We start from the raw sequence: 19,588 nt of genomic DNA on the forward strand, positions 1-19,588 counted from the left end.
GGATGCTACTCCTTCCACCCTTCTCCTCCCACTGTGGTGTTTTGTTTTTTTTTTGTGTGTGTGTGTAGGTTTTTGATTGTATTTTTCTTCCCCGCCCCGCCTTTTCTGCCAAAGAGGGGTACCGGAATCACATAAACAATGCTCAACATGCTCAATGTCCCATATCATCACAGCATGGAGAACAAAACAAAACAATACCACTCACCAGTGATTTGTCAGAAAATACTGCCATAAAATCACCTGCATAGAATTATTTTTCTATATTTATAAATAGCTTGTTTCTCAGCTTTCTGGGAAGCCATACACAGTCAGGCAGCTGTTAACTTGCCATCAAGAGCAAGTATGATCCTTAGCCCCTTCATTTGCCACCACTGTTGCCTCCACACACACCACTAATGGTAGCTAGAGCTTTTCTCTGGCTTCCAGCATTTCTTCTCCAAGTTCTGACTTCTGTTCCTACTAAATACCTTCTAGTTACACCATTTCTCTTCAAAAGAAAGGCATGTTAGAGAACATCTTCCCAGCTTCTGTCACTTTCACTGTACACAGCACCAGGAGGCAATCCCAGACACTTTCCCATTAACAGTTAATAATGCCCCATTACTTGTCCTACTGTATCTCTGGGAAGAGCACTAATGAACTATGCCCGTGTACTCCTTTAGATATGTTCAGCATGGACATTGTTTGAAGTGTTCTGTTTCGTGCCCCAATCCCTTACAGGCACATGTTTTTTTGAGGAGAAGGGTGGTTAATTTTCAGGGATAGGCAGACACCCAAGTTCAGGAGTAGTCTCTGGTATATAAAGGTTGAGAATTATTAATATTTAAGATTAAATAAATCACTTGTGTAACTTTAAAGAGCTCACCTTAAAAGAAAAGTCAATGAGTAACTACGTTACTACAAGACAATTACTACAAGAATGTTGGAGAAGGACTTTTTACAAGGGCATGAAATGATAGGACAAGGGAATGGCTTTAAACTGAAGGAGTAGATTTATATTAGATATTAGGAAAAAGTTCTTTACTGTGAAGGTAGTGAGCGACTGGAAAGGGCTGCCCAAGGAAGCTGTGGCTGCCCAATCCCTGGAACTGTTGAAGGCCAGGTTGGACAGGGCTTTGAGTAAACTTGTCTAGTGGAAGGTGTCCCTGCCTGTGGTGGGGGGCAGAACTGGATGATCTTTAAGGTCCCTTCCAATCCAGTTATTCTACGATTCTATCATTATATACCATTTTGAAAAGCAGGTTCTAAACTTAAGGGACAGAATTATAAGCTCTTTGGTAGAAGTTGACTTTCACAATATTATAACACCCTTTTTCAATTTTCTTTTTTCAAATGTTGTATATTTTGACAACAATGACAATTTTTGGAGATGTGAGCTTTCACCATATCAGAGAATAGCTGTCTACAGCAGAAGTTTCCTATGACAAGATAGTCGTTCATACAATATAACCTTCACTTTCATTTCATCAGAAAAGTTATATCCAGCCATAATCTGAAGCAAACATCCATAAATTGGAATCACAAGTGACATAGTACATAAACTAGCTGTCTGCAAGCAAAATACTAGCAACTCGATCTTCATGCAACAAACAGCATGTGTCTCTGAAGTGGGAAGTTGTGCAATCTGTACCCTGATAGAGCTCCTTTGCCTTTAGCATAAACTCTCTTATACCCTACTGTATAATATGACGTAATTTTCAGAAATACAGGTTAAAAAAAAAAAAAAAACTCAGACCACCTTTTTAAGGCAAAAAAAGAGTTTAGCAGGCTATTAGGGCAACTGGGCCATAGATCTGATCTTCCTCCACATTCACACGAAACAAAGCAGATAACTGGCACTGAAATTCAGTTACTGACTAAACTGAGCTCCAGTCAAGGAGTCACAGATTGCTTTTGCAGACTGATTTGCACATAATTAATCTGCGCTATTCAGAGATGTGGCACAAAGCATGTGGTACCCGATACTGGACAGTATCATATTCTCAAATGAGTAGCAGCACATAAAACAGACCTAGCAAGGGGACAGCGACAGAAGAACATAATAGATGACAAAATGAGTAGAGACTGGCTTATCAACATGAACAAAAAGTTCCCAGTTTCTCATTTTCCATCAAAACACCAGTTCATTGCCAGTGACAGGAACTAGTTCTGTCCTGCAGAAAGGTGTTGGCTATCTAGTTCACCAATTTCATTCTGTTATTTTTGGCAAATCAGATTGACTTTCTCAAACTAAAAAAACTGCCCCATAACCATTACTGCTTATAAATTTACTCTTGGCTGTGGCATTGCTTATTTTTTCTTATAATAGCAGCTGCACCAGTTAGAGAACTGTGGGGGTAAAAATACTTGGTAAGGGCACATGATGTGTTAGTAGCAGCACACAGGCCTGACAATGCCAAAAAAGTCATTTAAACACAAAAGGAATAAAGTTCCATGCACAAACGTATCATATTTTGGCAACATACAAGAACTCTAATCATGCAAATATATGTTCCCCAAAGTTTTAAAACATTTGAATTTTTAGCATTCTTGGTATTTGCAAGCTGCTCCAGAACACAACCAATGAAAACTTGCTGCTTTTCTCATTTTGCCCTTTTCTCTGAAACAGTTGCCCACATCCTGCTTTTTGTCATGTTTTCAGGGATCTGTCTGGCAACAGAGTGTAACTTCAGAGCAAACTATGTCAACAATAAGCCCCCCATCCATAAATATAACCCTGTAAAGAAACACCCTGCCCCCATTTCAAATTCCTCTCATACAAGAACCAACCAACTGCATCCTGGGCTGCATCAAAAGGAGCGTGACCAGCAGGTCGAAGGAGGTGATTCTGCCCCTTTACTCTGCTCTTGTAAGACTTCATCTGCAGTATTGTGTGCAGTTCTGGTATCCTCAACATAAAAAGGACATGGAACTGTTGGAACAAGTCCAGAGAAGGGCCACAAGAATGATCAGGGGACTGGAGCACCTCCCGTATGAAGACAGGCTGAGGAAGTTGGGCTGTTGAGCCTGGAGAAGAGAAGGCTGCGTGGAGACCTCATAGCAGCCTTCCAGTATCTGAAGGGGGCCTACAGGGATGCTGGGGATGGACTCTTCATTAGGGACTGTAGTGATAGGACAAGGGGTAACAGGTTAAAACTTAAACAGGGGAAGTTTAGGTTGGCTATAAGGAGGAAATTCTTTCCTGTTGGGGTGGTGAGGCACTGGAATGGGTTGCCCAGGGAGGTTGTGAATGCTCCATCCCTGGCAGTGTTCAAGGCCAGGGTGGACGAAGCTTTGGGTGAGATGGTTTAGTGTGAGGTGTCCCTGCCCATAGCAGGGGGTTGGAACTAGATGATCTTAAGGTCCTTTCCAACCCTAACTATTCTATGATTCTAAGAAAAAAAACAAAAAACAAACCTCTCAAACCCCCCATTTTCCACAAGTCTCATTTTCCCAGAAAGCAGGCTTACAATATCAGAGCTGCACACAAAGCCACTGCAGAGATACCTGACACAGATATATGGTGGTACCTTCAATGTAAATATGTTCAATGTCCACAGCAGATGACATTACAGAAACTGATAGTCTTTAACTTACACAGTTAGGAATACAGGGCTTGCATGAACCAGGTATTGGAATTACTACCCAAAATCCATCACAAAGTCATAAATATTCAGCATACCTTAGATTGCAAATCATTAATCTTATTTTTTTTTGTGAAAAAGCTACAGAACTTGAATATAGAACTGAGTGTTCTACATTCCGAGTATAGAGTGGCAGTCTCTAGACTTGATTTTTAAATCAGTTGGGAAAAGTAAAGTGTCTGCCAGCATGCAGCATAGCCAGTTCCCTTACCGATAGTCTTCTGAGGCAAACTAAGTTGAAGTCTAATACTCACTTCTTTATAGAGCTTGTTAAATGACAAAGTATTTCTTTCTTGCATGTTAAAACTTCTATAAACTCTTGATTCAGTTCCTGTTCAGCTTGCCAGTACACCATGATTCAACCATTTGTGTTTACAATGTAAATAAAAAATGTTTTGTTGAAACAAAGAGGTCTGTTAATTTGATCAATTTTCTCCCTTCCATTGCTTCTAAATTTTAAATATATAAACTCTCTGCAAATTACATGAATATAGATATTTTGCAACTTTGCGTACCTATATTCAAATCTACGCTGATTTCTGTCACAGATGATTTCTTATGTTCATGTAGGGCTTTTTGTATTAAATTTGTCCATAACTGAATACTGCACTTTGAAATTTCATAACATTTGCTTACCTCCCTCTTAATAGCAAGTCTCTAGTCTGCATTATATTGATATTTCAAAGGTGCATTTGTCCTTTTATAACATCTAAACTTCATAAGTTATGGTGAACATTATGCATGAACTATCTAAACCTTATGGTTTTGATCACAATTTTGAAGAAGTAAATATGAATAAAATGAAGGCACACAAGTAATTTTGCAGACAAATCAGCAAACTGCTGCATACCTGGCTGTGCACTAAAACATTTTCATCATCTGTTATCAAATGTTCTTTATGTGCATTTCAGTATGTATATTTGCAATACTTAAGAAAACTAAAAAGCTCCAGCATTTTTAGCCATCTTCCACGCAGCTTTCAAGTTTGTACTTTTTGTCATCTACTCTATTTCCAAGAGGGACTGGCTTTTCATAACAACTTCTTAGACTTTTGAAAAAGTAAAAGTTTGACTAGTAGAACACCCTAGAGAAAAATATTTGCCATTTGACCACTACTTTTAAAAAGCAACAGTGCTATTGAAATATCCCATTTTCACTTTCAACTATCTATCTACAAATGTTGAGATTCCCGTCAGAAAAATCTGTTCTTTTCACAAGAAGTTTTGGAACAAGTAAAGCACACACAATATCACTTAAATAGTACGTAACTGGTTTGACAAAAGAAAGTAATTGCCATTTGTCAGCTATGTGACACATTAAACTTCATGGAGAAATTATAAAATGAGAAAAAGAGATAGAGATTTATTACTAATCACTGTACTGCTTCAACACTGCGGTAAAATTTGCTTGCAATGTTTCTATCAGTTTTGACAACAACTAAACACACATATTTAATTTTTTATCTAATCTGTCTTCAGTGTCTCACACTGCTTTACTGTGCTCATCCATCTAGGATAAAGCAACTAAAGGGTGAAGGATTAATAACAGTAAAATAGGCATCTATTTAATCACTCTGAAAAAAGATAATTGTGTGAACTGGGAGAGGGAGAGATATCAGTCAGCATTCTTTCAACATAAAATAACCCAACTGTATTGCATATGGCTACTTCATGAAAAATTAAGAAGAGCACATGAAAACATGATACCGTCTCAGTTATGTACAGTTTAGAGGATCTCTAAAGTACAAGAATTAAACCCAATTCTGATGTGCCAAAATGATTCACCCAACTTGAAATTCAGTGGTATTGAATTCAGAGTAGAGATGCCAATACATGTTTCTTGTGTGTTTGCTCTTCTCCAAACATACAGTACCAAATATGCTACCAAATATGCTTAAATTCAAAACAGTCAAGCATTCAGAAATGCATTCCTAATCTTTATTTTAATAATACTGAAACCCAGATACGTAAATCTTCATAATGGTTCAATGGTTCCAGACTCAGCTCCATACAAGTCTTTTTAGTAAGTTTCTTTCAGATTTTCAAACCCGACATTTGTGTTAAGCATTTGCATGCTATATGAACCACTTCTTCCAGATGAAAACTGATTGAAAAGTTATATAGGCTTATATAACTGGAAATTAAGATGATGGAGATGTTTACAGTGTTACAGGAATTAATAAGGAATTAGTATTACAGGCAATATTTACTCCCTAACAGAAGTTAAAATATTCCCTGCTTACTGGCACTAATTCTTTTTCTAATAACTGGAAAGTAGAGAAGCCTTCTAAAGCATTAACACATTTAAAAATGTATCAACAGTAGTCATTATGATCTTCATTAAAAAAATGCTACAGTATCACCATATTGAGCAAACATAGCCTCAATAGCAGTGCTCTTCAGTATAAAAAGAATTTTTACTTGTCAGACACCTCATAGAGCCAACTTACAGGCTTCCCCATAAGTTGTTTATTACTAGAGAATTGTTAGCCTGCAGGAAAATTGTTGTGCTACTTCACAGTTCTTGTTTTGAAAACTTTCATCCATGGTCTATATTTTTATAAACACAGAATAGCCAGAACTGTACTCATTTTACAATTTCACTTCAATTGCATTAGAGAGGCAGTTCGTCAAAGAACACTTTGCCACTAAACCAGCAAATATGAGAGGGTAAGATAGATGTGTCAGAATTAATCTTTCTAACCCCTGAAATATCAAGCTTAAAATCTTAAAAAAAATTTTACTGCAGTGCTCCCTCTCGTTCACCCAGGGACTTCTCATAATAGTAGTCAGAAATCTGGTCCTGTTATGTTCCTAGCTGAGAAAAAGATTTTACCTAAAACGTTAGTAAAGAAGACAATACTCTCTTTCGCTATCAATCTGCTTAGAACAAGGGCTACATACACGCTAGCAACTAATATTTCAACAGAAACAATCAAGAAACCCCAAACACCAAGAAGTGAAAGTTATTCATGCTTGAAGTCATAAAAGATGCACTGAAATTTGAAATAAAACCTATTTCCCAGTTCCATATCATTGTTATGGATTAATTGACCTCAGGAATTGTTAGATTTCATTTAAGGAACTTAGAGCATTCATTCCTTGTGTTGCATTCAAGAACTAATGATAATAGAAGTCTTTAAGTGATTGCAGTTTTCTTACTTTTACTATATACAGATAATGTAAACTTTGATTAACTTTTCTAAAGCAGTTTTTCACATTCCAGTCAGAAGAGTCTCATTTCTCTGCATGGCTGCTTTGCAAAAGTATATGCAGCTCTCTAACTCAGTAAAATTCCAGGATTAAAATCTAACAAGTTGCATCTAAAATGGACAAAGTTAACAGGTTTTCTGCATCAAAGTGAAGCCTAAGGAAAAGATGTCAAAACACTAAAATTTGCAGTATTTCAGAAATAATATAGTTTCAAAATACTGTATTAATAAGGGCCAATGAACAGTTCACAGTCTCTTTGACATGAATTTCAATATTCACGCAAAGTAAAACAAAAGACACGTGTACACATCTATTCCAGTTAACAATCAAGCAGTACTTCAAAGCAAGCAAAGGTAGACTTTTCACTTTTTTTTCTTCCCTTATAAGGACTACAGCACATTACAAAATTCAATTTAAAGCAAAACCACTTGGGCCTTACCTCTGTCACTGAAGTCATCCACAAGAATGATTTCTGCTATGAGGCTATCTGGAGTGCGGTTGATAATACTGTGTATTGTTCGCAGGAGTGAAGTCCAGCCTTCATTATGAAATGGGATAATTATGCTAGTATTTGGTAGCTTTTCCAAGTACACCTTGTGCTTACAGCTGGAGAGACAAGAAAATAATTGTATAAGCATACTGAAAAGTCTGAGTTGGCATATACTATGGGCCATTCAACCATCATGGTTTCTGGCATGAAATCCAGCAGTGTAATCAAGTGGTACTTTCACATAACAATAACTAGTTCATTTAAAATATTTCTATTGCTTAGGATATGCAATACATCTGAACAATGACAAAATTTAAGTGGAATGAGCAAAAATAACAAATCACTGGTTTGAGTGAGATTCTTTTCCTTCACTGAAAACTTTACCTTGCAAAATGACAGAGGACACATGTTCTATGACATTACTTCCAGAAAATAAAACCTCTTATCAGAAAGAATTCTGAAACATAATATGAAACAAAAGAAAATCTGAAATGATTTCTTTTTTGTCCATAGCATAAAAAAAAAGAATTATAAAAACAGTCTACCACAAGAGACAAACTCTAGACAACAATTCAGTATTATCCTGGGTGATGCGTGCTTATAGTATGTGAAAGAACAACATCCACAAATACAACTCCAACTTCACAGCTAGGTATCCAAAATAACTGCTGCTATTAAATATGGAGAGAAACCGACACATGATTTTCAAAATGCAGACTGATAAAAACAAGAAAATGTAAACAACCTTTCATTTTTCAAAGGAAAGCACTGCACCTTCAGCATTTTAATGGAATGGCATCTATGTAATATCAGTGCTTAACCTTACCATTTTCAGTATTGAGTTGTTTACATATTTGTGCAAAACAACCCATTTTTTAAAATAAATAATGGCCTTGCAATTCAGTTTCTCCTGATAGCTGAGAATATTTCAAAACTAACGTTCAGGTTAATGGAACTGATAGGATTTCATCTTTCATGTTTTGTTGAAAAAGTGGGGGAAAGGGACACATTCTTTTGCTGTTAATACACCGTGGCATTTTCAGCTCTGGGGACAAAGTAACTGAATGATTTCTCATTCTGCACCCAGATAAAGATATGCGTACAAGCAGAAATGTCAGCCTTGTGATGAACACACAAAAACAGCAAAAAAAAAAAAAAAAAAAGGTGATGGTGTAAAAGTAAGACCTGCAACTTCTGGGTTTAAAAAAAGTGTAGGTATCTTTGCTGCTTTTCAGAAAGAATAACTATGCATAACAATTACTGCTGTAGGTTATAATGTTGATTTACACATATTTGCAGCTTAATTTGCATTTCCACTTATCCTGGTTTTGGATGGGATAGAGTTAACTTTTTTTCCTAGTAGCTGGTACAGTGCTGTGTTTTGGCTTTACTCTGAGAATAACGCCAATAACACATTGATGTTTTTGTTGTTCTTATGTAGCAATTATCCCCAGCAAGGACTTCTCAGTCTCACATACTCTGCCAGTGAGGAAGGGCACAAGAAAGCCAGGAGGAAGAAGAGACAGGACACCTGACCCAAACTAGCCAAAGGGATATTCCATACCACAGCACATTATGCCGCATATAGAAACCGGAGGAAGTTACCCAGAAAGGACTGATCATTGCTCGGGTCGAGCTGGGTATCGGTCAGCAGGTGGTGAGCAATTGTACTATATATCACTTGCTTTTCTTGGGTTTATTCCTCTTTCTCCTTTTCATTAAAATTATTATTAATAAGAGTAGTATATTTTACTTTGGTTTGTTTCAATTATTAAACTGTTCTTAACCCACGGGTTTATCTTTTTTCAGATTCACCCCATCCCCCCAGGGGCTGGGGTAGGGGGGAAAGGGAGTGAGCAGCTGCATGTTACTTAGTCGCTGGTTGGTGTTAAATCACAACACACTTTATAAATGCCACTTACAAATCAATATTTACTAGTTTATTGTACAGCTACCACACTGACAAAGTGTTCCAAAGGTATAAGAAAATGCTCACAGCTACTACAGTTGTATTTGCAAAATATTAGCCGTTATGTAGTTATGAATAAGCAATCACGTTTTAGGATGTTTTCTTAAAAAATTAGATTTAAATTTGTAATTCAGACATTTCTTCCTAAGATGTGGCAACAACAAATTTAATGACGAGCTATTTGCAAAAATAATACTTTTTGAAACTTTTTAATAAGCGGTTTGCTGGTAGAAGAGATATACCCCCTGGAAAATGGACAGTCACTTTGCGAGAATAAGTTCTGGGGAAAACAGTACTCATTACCTCGTGACAGAAAAGCCTAAGTATATATTCTAACATTTTCGGAGGGGGGAAAAAAAAAAAAAAAGAAAAGAAGAAATCTGCGGCAGCAACAGAATTAAGTAAAAATTCTTTTTCTTATCTGTAGGAAAAAGAAGGCTGTCAAATTAAGAAAGTCACCTAACAAACCCACCAACTACTGTTGGCAGCTGTTTGCCAACAATGATGCTTCCTGGACAAGAACAAGAGCCACTAGTATACGTGTACTTATTATGCTATTCTTCAAAGTAGAATTTTTTTCCTCTAGCATTTGTAACTCCCAGTAAGTATGGTTTTTAAAATGAATAAGTTCTTCATAAAACCCTTATATAACACACAACTCCCCAAAATACTACAAAAAACCCAAGCAAAAGAATGCCACACTTCAGACTACAACTTTCAAGTGGTAAGGGTAAAAAAGAGTAACACCCAGAACATGCAAACACATCAGAATGTTGTTTATTTCTAAACAACATACCTTACATACCTTTTGAAAAAAAATTGTACTGAAATTTGTGTATTTGCATGATCAATATTGTAACCTCAAACGTATATGGATGGGAAGGTCATTAGATTTGGACATACTCATTGATGGTTTCAGGGTAATTGCATATCCTAAGTGATGAGAAGCAGCAGCAACATTGATGGACTTGGCTTTAAACTAATTAATTCTTCCAACAGAATAGATTTTTCTATTAAACCCAGAAGAAAGACACACTTATAAGACAGAAAAGAAAAACACCTTACATTTTCTTAACACCTCCATCATTCCAATTTGACCTTTAATCCTCATGTTATTTACTTTTACTTTGATAGTGACTGCAAAGGCATCTGGCTATGTGAATAGATTTCTAGTAAGAGCCACAAGTCACCAAAATGATTTTTCCTACTTTTTCAAATAAGATGGTCAGATTCTCAAGTTAATAGAAATGGAAACTTGAATTTCATCATCTTCTATTGTTAAGACAGTCTCTAAGGTTTCATAGTAGTGCCTTACTTGCCTTTCTTCAGCAAGTTAAATTCCACTCAGTTTTAGCCCCTTGGTTTCTGACACAAGACTTCAAACTTAACAGAAGGTCACTATGTTTTAGAAGATGTGATAGAGAAATCCATTTTATCTGAAGTTCTATTCAGCATTATCTAAAGCAGGGTATAGCTGGCTCTGTGCTGTGATGGGCTGCAGGACAGATCTGATAGATAGCTGTAATGGTCAGAAAAGGCCCATGAATTGTAATAAGGACACAGAGATCCACTGCCGAGAATTTGATTAAATAAGAGAATAATCATATATGCGTGCGGCATTTGTTTAAAGTCCATCAGTGTGGTTGTTAATATTCTGCATAATAGAAGTGATGCCAAACACCCTGGCCGCAACAAGACTACTTGGAAGCAGAGTAGTATTGCTTCTTGTAAGCCATTGCTAGTCTTCAATGTGATCAGGTCTTTGTGCATAGAAGAAAAAAACTAGGAATCATATCACTAGGTCAGAGTGCAGTCCACAGTCATAAACTATTATTACATTTAAATTTACTAATGTGTCTACAACACAGAATAAACCAGTGTAGATAGATGAATGATTCATGTATTAAGCAGAAAAGTTTTTATATGCAACAGTAATTAACAAACCGATAAATCTTGACACACATAGAATTATCTTATCTAATACTTCAATTCACCTGTGTTTTAGTGATGATAATGATGCTTAAAACCAAGAAGTATCAGCAAGTTTTTAGACAAGCAACTATAAAGATACTTTTACCATTAACTGCAACAATTTTGCCTCAGCATCAAAAATTTTTAGAAGTGTTTTTTCAACACTTTTCTTATAAAAAATTCTGTGGAGTGCATTTAGAGAAGTGCTGACAAAGTTTGATCATAGCTTCAAAACTAACCTTGCTTTATTATTCATGCTGACTTCAAGGTTCCAACATACCTCTTAATAAATACCTTATTTTTCAGCCACCATAAAGAAGGCACAATTTCGAGACTACATGCTTTTTGCTGTCACCAAAATACAGACTCTGATTTTAATATGTCTACTCTCTAAAATTAATCTGGTTATTAGCTTAAATACCCTGTGGAATGAATGTTTTAAAACTGAGATTCTTGATTCTCCAAAGAAGTGAGAAATTATTATACCAGAGACTTTCATATTTCCTGAAGAATGCAATCTTACCAAAATTTATTAAAATAAAATATAAAGCAAGATTTACTGTAGAAAGAAAATATACTATGTATAAAAAAAGGATTAACATTACCATCAAATTTTAACAGTTTTTAAAATGAGCACTAATATTCATTAGTTGTTGTTTTTTTTTTTTAATTATGGCATATGTTAAGTGAAACTGAACTGGCTTCCTACAGAAATACTTCAAATACAGCTGAGCAAAATATTTTTATTTTCCAAAGACTCACAATTTACCATTTACTTCTAAATTGCAGTGTCCAAATATCTGAATCAACAAATCAGGACGGAGTACGGCAACAAAGAAACAACAGTATGTATCTAGGACTCATGGTAGGATACTATTCAAGGGGGAAGAATAACCCAACAACCAAGGCTGCAAAAGTACTAATAAAACTTTAATAGGATACTACAGATTGGCCTTACTAAAGTCTAACAGATGCTTTCCTAAAGATGTGTCCTTTTTTGCAATTAATGTATTTAAGTGCAACACACCACCACTTATTCATGGAACAATGCTGAATAAGAGGTTCAATAGCTACGGTTAAGAGAATGACAATTTCTTAGCACAAATGTTAATTCTTCAAACTTATTACTAAATAAATTCTTAAATCTTAGAATAATTTCTGTTTTAAGTCTGAAAATTACATACAAATGTCTTGGTAGGAATACCTAGGAAGAAAATAACCATGACAAGCAATTGTCACCCTGCTAGGGTGGGTAGCTCACACCTGTATTTTCTGACTGAACTTACTACATTAACATTCAGAAGAAAGGGAGTTTAGAAGAGAATATGCAAAGGGCATTACGCATCTCCCTCACACAAATACTCAGAATTATGAAATAACATTAGCAATTTTGACTTTGCCAGAAAAATATTTTAGACACAAACCCTTGTTATGTAACCTGGCATCAAATGGTGAATTTTCTGATGAATCACATACAATGACATTTTCAAGATTATTATCCTGAATGTAAAGTTATGAACTTTGATTTATGCTTTCAAATACTGCTATCCTTGATAGATCGTGTCTTTCTTTCCATGATTTTTCATACCTTGATATCTGATATTTCTTATCAGAGAATAAAACTACATCACTAAATTTGTCCCTTAGAGAGTTTCAGATAAGATTCTTCTGGAAACAGAGGACCTTCCTACAGGGGCATGAGCTGTTTTCAAATTAATTTTAAAAGCAATAAGTACCTCTTCACTATCTCTGGACAAAAAAATCTCCCTCTTTCCCTTCCATTATTAGATAGAGTACAAAGCGCTAATCATGTGTATGATTCAAGTATGTCATTTTGAAAAAAAACAAACTCTGAAAGCTTCACAGTACTTTTTATTATACACACCTACCACAGAGTCGCCAGGAAATGCTGAGTATGAAATTAAAGTTCTTTACTAAAAGCTAAGGTGGAATTTATTTGTAAATAATCTGTATAGTGAAATACGTTAAATATATATATAATTGACAAAGTGGAACTTTTCACTGGTTTGTATGTGGCATGGTGCTCCTAAAGTTTATCGCAGCTGAACATTTGCACCCTGGAATCCAAGGCTTTTTTATAAAAGCAATACACTTGTACACTTGCCCTTAAAACAATTAATACTGGTTTAGTTATTCTTTTGAGATATGAAATTCTTCTACTGGGTTGAAATAAGAGTCAAACCTGAGTTTCTGAATAAAACAATTTTAGAGCCAATTTCGAAGTTGCAGGTAGACTTTCAGAAGGTTAAAGGAATAGGAAGAGGTTCCTTTATTCCTAAAATACTAACCTGCCTAAGGAAGTAGAAAAAAAAAATTGTCACAGAAACATCTGGAAGCTATTTGCAGCAAGCACTAATAAAATACAACTTGAAAAGAGGACCAATCATAAAAAGAGAAGTACCGAAAGGAGTTAAAATTACACTTTGTTATTCACTACTGAAAGCCCTAAGATGATTATGATTTCATTTTGTAGGTTAGCCTACTCTATTGGGCAGAAATAAAGAAACAGCATCCTTTTACTTCAAGGTATAGGGATAGTTCTGTTTAATTCCCTGATGAGTTTACAAGTAGGAAGAAAAAAAAGTCCTAAACTATCATACTAGCTTAAGATGCAGAACTGCAAAATTCTCCATCTTTACATCATCTCGGTTAATAGAAACATGCAGGAATCCACTATCTCTGTAAAAGAGCAAATGAAAGAAAATGGGCTTCTAAAATGATGAAAAAAGCAGAGCAGGACTGGCACCATTTCAGCCACTTTGCAGCAAAAGCTGATTCATAAAAGCAGCAGTGTTTGACCCTGTGGATGTAACAACAATATTTTAGGCACATTAAGGGATGGAAATAGCAATGCCTTGGACAGTTACCAGGCTCTGTGCCTTCTAGACACAACAGCCTTTTAAACCACCCTTTCGACAGATAAATAGCATAGGAGGAGTTAAATGTCTTGCAGGTATCCCTTTGCTGCATTTAGGAAGCAAGGTAGCAGTCTACTACTGCAGTTACTTGATTACAAAACTAGTCCACCTCCAATTTCCTCCTCTTTCATAAAGTGCCAAAGAGCAAAACAGAAAGAGATTTTCAAGCTTCCTCCCCTTCTCTTCACTGCACCATCCCACACCTTCCACCCATCCCGGCTTTGTCAGCACTTGCTTTGTTAGCTGAGCAGCTTTTTCAGATCTGACCTTTTCTAGCCTTTATTAAACCAACTACAGCACTCACTGGGTTCCCAGTGGGAAACTACAAGCCCTCTATAAACTACCAAGACAAAATGTTTTCCAGTGAAGATTTACATAGCATGTGTCTTAGCATGTCAAAGTACTCAATTCACAGCAACAAGCTTCAGTTGCATCTTGTTTCTGTTCCAATCTAGCTTTGTCAACAAAGCCCAGTGAAGTAGTGGTAACTAGTAATTTATGCTGCCATTTGACAAGGCTGTAAAATTACCTTGGGTGTGAACTGATGGAGGGAAAAGTAATCTTTATTTTCACAGTGGCTCACAGCTGGAAAGCAAGCAGGCATTACTGGGTACATGCCTCAATAAATGTTACAACACTTTACCTTACTAGAACAAATAAGCCTTCTCCAGAACATTACTGCTATTTTCATGACAATTAAAAAAAAAATAAAAATCAAATTCTACAGTAGTGTCCTTGTTCCCGCTGGGACAGAGCTAATTTTCTTCCTAATAGCTGGTAGTTGTTGCTAAGTAATGCTTACCCTGGTCAAGGACTTTTCAGTCTCTCATGCTCTGCCAGTGAGGAGGAGCACAGGAAGCCAGGAAGAAGCAGAGACAGGAACCTGACCCAAACTAACCAAAGAGGTATTCCATACCACAGCACATCATGCACATTATATAAAGTGGGGGGAGTTACCCAGAAGACCCAGGTCGCTGCTGGGTGTCATCAGCAGATGGTAAGCAACTGTATCGTGCATTACTTGTGTTTCTTGGGATTTATTCCTCTCTCTGTTGTCTCCCTTTTCCTTAATTATTAATATTCTATGTTATTTTTTTTTCAATTATGAAGTTGGTCTTAACCCATGGTTGTTTTTTTTTCTATCTGCAGGGAGACTGGAGGGTGAGCAAACAGCTGTGTGACAGTTGCCAGCTGGGGTTAAAACACAAGTAGAAATAGTCTGCATTACCACTGCTAAACACACAACAAATAACACTTCTTGGAAAATAGACAGGCAAAGCCCTGCGCTCTTTATGTAGGTTTTCTTTAGTATGGAATTCATCAAAGCTGATAGACTTGAACGAGACACTTGTTACTTTATGTTGTAGCACGGTTAGGGTTGGAAAGGACCTTAAGATCATCTAGTTCCAAACCCCTTGCCATGGGCAGGGACACCTCACACTAAACCATATCACCCAAGGCTCTCTCCAACCTGACCTTGAACACCACCAGGGATGGAGCATTCACAACCTCCCTGGGCAACCCATTCCAGTGCCTCACCACCCTAACAGGAAAGAACTTCTTCCTTATATGCAATCTAAACTTCCCCTGTTTAACTTTGAACCCTTTCCCCCTTGTCCTGTCGCTACAGTCCCTGATGAAGAATCCCTCCCCAGCATCCCTATAGGCCTCGTTCAGATACTGGAAGGCTGCTATGAGGTCTCCACACAGCCTTCTCTTCTCCAGGCTGAACAGCCCCAACTTTCTCAACCTATCTTCATACAGGAGGTGCTCCAGCTCCCTGATATTCATTGTGACCATCCTATGGACTTGCTCCAACAGCTCCCTGTCCTTTTTATGTTGAGGACACCAGAACTGCACACAGTACTCCAAATGGGATCTCACTAGAGCAGAGCAGAGGGTTTGACCTGCTGGTCACACTTCTTTTGATGCTACCTGGTATACGGTTCACTTTCTGTGTTGTCAATTTTCATCATTTTTGTCTGTCATGGAGAGTCTCTCCATCAGCAGTGCATTTCTTTGAAAAAATCCATCAGTGAGTTTGCCTCACTTGGTCCTTCGAACCAAAAGGTTTCTCTAACCAAGCAAAGAACACGAGAGGCAGATAAGCCTGAAGACACAAAACTCATCTGTGTTTGCAAAGCTTGGTTTACAAGACAGTGAGGTATAAAACCATAATGGAAAGATCTTACAAAACATTATAAAAAATTAAAAAAAAAACCCAACAAACTCTTTTACATGCTTTAAGAAACTTTTCTACTCACCCATAGGTATTAAATTTAGGCTTGGAAAAAACAAATGCATATAGAATTTTATACCATCTCAAAATCCCTCATAAGCAAGCCTACATCAGCAAGCATCTTAGTACTATAATTATATTTCAGCTAAACCTTGCACTTTATCACCTATGAATTCAAAAATATCATCAAGTAGCCTGATTTATATAATATACACACCCCCAAACCACTTGTGAGAGAGAAGAGTACAAAAAAAATCCTACAAAAACATTGATGTACTCATAAATCATTTGCTCACACCGAGCACACTTATACGATCAATAAAACCCCTCTATTTTGAGTCTAGGTTCATCTTCCTGGCTGAAGGAGAAGAAACAGGATTAGAATCTCAGATTTTTGCATCTCAAAGTGCATCTTAAGCATGCTACTGCAGGCATAAACCAATCGGTAGTTTGGTCAACTACCCTTTAACTTCTGTTTTATAAATCCTTATTATCCTTTTACCAGTCCCTCTTACATTTCAAAGCTATCCTAAAGGCTTCTAGGAACCCTCTGGTGGGTATCAGCCACTCCAGTTTTGTGCCAGTCCTCAGGTACTTGTCCCAGTTGTCTTGAGCTTGAGAGGGACCTCAAAAAGATATCAGTTCTTCATGGGTACATCCCATCAGGGCATAAGGACTTACTGTGTCCAGTTTGCTGAAGTATTTTAAGATGGTTCTTTGTGGTCTACCTCCATCTCTTCTCCACTCCCTTTCACAGCAATATGTGACCAGGCTCACACCCCTCTCTCAATATCATCTCCCATACACAATATATGAAATAAAATAATGGGTAAGATATTACTAGGTCTGACCAGTACCTATAGCACCAAAATCCCAGCTGGTAGACATGGGAGCAAAAGCTGTGAAAGTGCTGCCTTCAGGCGTCATGGCCCACATGTACCTGTAAGATAAGCAAGTTCTCTTGCCTGCTACTACATCTTGTGGCCAGTGCAGCTTTCAGAAAATAAGCGCTCAATAATGTTATTCATAATCAAACTAGACAAAAGAGAAAGAAGTTGGCTTTTTTATTCCACCCTGCTGCATATTTACTGTCCCTATTACATGACGTCTAACAGTTAATTCTGTTGCCAGCAAGAATGTACTGCTGGCACTTGCTATGTTTTGTTATTAGAGCTGAAATTTCATTTGCTTAAGTATCCAGTCTTATGCAAATTCACATTAGATACATGCCTAATTGTATGGAAAAAAACCCCAAACTTGGAAAGGAAGCAAGAATGGATGTATAAAGGAAGGTGTACTGAGGCTTTTCATAAAACTATTAACAGCATATATCATCACTTTCTCCTGTGAAGTGCAAAGGTACAGACCCCCAGAACATTCCACATCTGACAGATCTTAGTGAAGTTACACATACTTTCCAATTTTACTATTGTGTTATGTGAGAGAGAAATTCTCTTTAACTGCTGCCAAATGCTAATAGACTTGGCTATCCAGATGTACAAAACTGGCTGGACGGTAATACCCTTCAGTATTCCTGTCCCTATTAAGTTTAGATTTCACAGTTATGTTTCCTGCAGCTTGTTATTTTCTCAGGAGTGTGGGAGGCTTCACTGGATTTTTAGTAACTTTCAAAGCATCTAAACACACAAGAACTACTTTCCTCCACTTGTATAAACAGCTTATTTCTTTATCAAATTATTTTCAGTAAACAGAAAAAGACCATCATGCTTGCACTCTCAGTGGCCTAGTAAACACTGAAACCTGTTTCTCACCAAAAGGACAGAAGGGGAATCACCAATCTTTAGCCACATTTTAGATGATGCTGTCAGAAAAAAAGGACACAGAAAGCACCCAGAAAGCACTTGGGAATTACTCCATGTTGTTACTATCAATACATATTGTGCAGAGGAACTGACAGCAGGCATGACAGAGACAGAAGGCCACAAGTTTTCTTGACTATAAAATATTCCTGATCCTGTTTTGAGAAGCTGTACTTCAAGTGGGATGCCCTGAAGCAATTGCAGAGAACAATCTGGTAAGGTTTGGAAATGGGGACAGTGCCTTTAATTTTTTGGACCACATGACTTTCCACCTAGTGAAGGTGGAACACACTTTGAAAAGCAGTCAGAGTATGAACCTCCAGCTTTCTCACTAGCCCACTAAAAGTACAATTTGAGTTTATCCAGTTGCTCTGTGGCCAGATGTGGTTAAGGTAATAGTAATAAACATCAGAACAAAGTAATGTGACATATGTATGTATTAAGACATTTCAGATTTCCCAAAGTGATTGAGAACTAGAAAGAAGCCTTCTACTCTGTTTCTTTCAAAATATAATCAAAAACTCAGTAGAGGATAGATCCAAACACCCAATTGCTTCCATGACCCTTATTAAATACTGTGAAGTTCAGCATATTTAGATTGAATAATTTTATATTAGTGTCTTGAAGCAAGATGACCTGAGCCTGTCTTTAAAATCACAGAATGATGAGGGAATTCATTGGATTCTATCTTGAAGTACTGGACTAAAGATGAATTTTTAAGGACAACACAAATATCTTAAACTGTAATAAATGCGTTGTATTTATAAAAAAGTTAAATACCTTCAATGCAATTACTGAAAATTTGTAGAGGCTTCAGATACGAACTACTGCATGACTGTAACTATAATTTATAATATATCCCTTTGCACAGGAGTCCAGTCATTCTAGACTTTCTGCAAAGTTTACCGAAACATAAGTAAGAACTAACAGTAACCCTCCCTCCTTCAGCAACTTAATACATATTAATTTTAGCCTCTTTTAAAAACACAAGGAACAGCAATCACACTGTATTCAAATATTCTGAGGACCATTCAGACATTCTTTCAGCTTTTGCTACTGACAAGGAGAGAGAGTTAGAGAGTTTCCATTATGCAGAACAGGTAGAGTGAAATTTGCCTTTTTTATTATGGATAGAAAATCTCATTAGTGTTCAGAACACAGATCTCACAGCCTTTAGCTAAACACCTGTATTTCTTTGATTATTTCTTGAGGCCTGTGAAAAGTTTAATGTTTAAGAAAAATGAGCACAGCTCAGACTTCTGAAAAGGAATAATGCTGGGAGTGACAGTGAAGGGGCACCACTTCACACAGCAACAGCAAGACCA

General features: G+C 36.9%; 1 protein-coding gene across 1 annotated transcript in view; it reads right to left on the reverse strand.

Moving 5' to 3' along the window:
• GALNTL6 (polypeptide N-acetylgalactosaminyltransferase like 6) overlaps positions 1-19,588 on the reverse strand; it is a 467,712-nt gene that overhangs the window by 251,488 nt on the left and 196,636 nt on the right. Inside the window, exon 4 of the mRNA XM_061475048.1 lies at positions 7,275-7,441. Coding sequence (XP_061331032.1) covers positions 7,275-7,441 — 167 coding nt within the window. The remainder of the gene's footprint in view (positions 1-7,274; positions 7,442-19,588) is intronic.

The sequence above is a fragment of the Pezoporus flaviventris genome, unplaced genomic scaffold (genome assembly GCF_033815535.1).
Source record: "Pezoporus flaviventris isolate CSIRO_AGI_PZ_B2104156 unplaced genomic scaffold, CSIRO_AGI_Pfla_v1 ptg000002l, whole genome shotgun sequence".
Classification (NCBI taxonomy): Eukaryota; Metazoa; Chordata; class Aves; order Psittaciformes; family Psittacidae; genus Pezoporus; species Pezoporus flaviventris.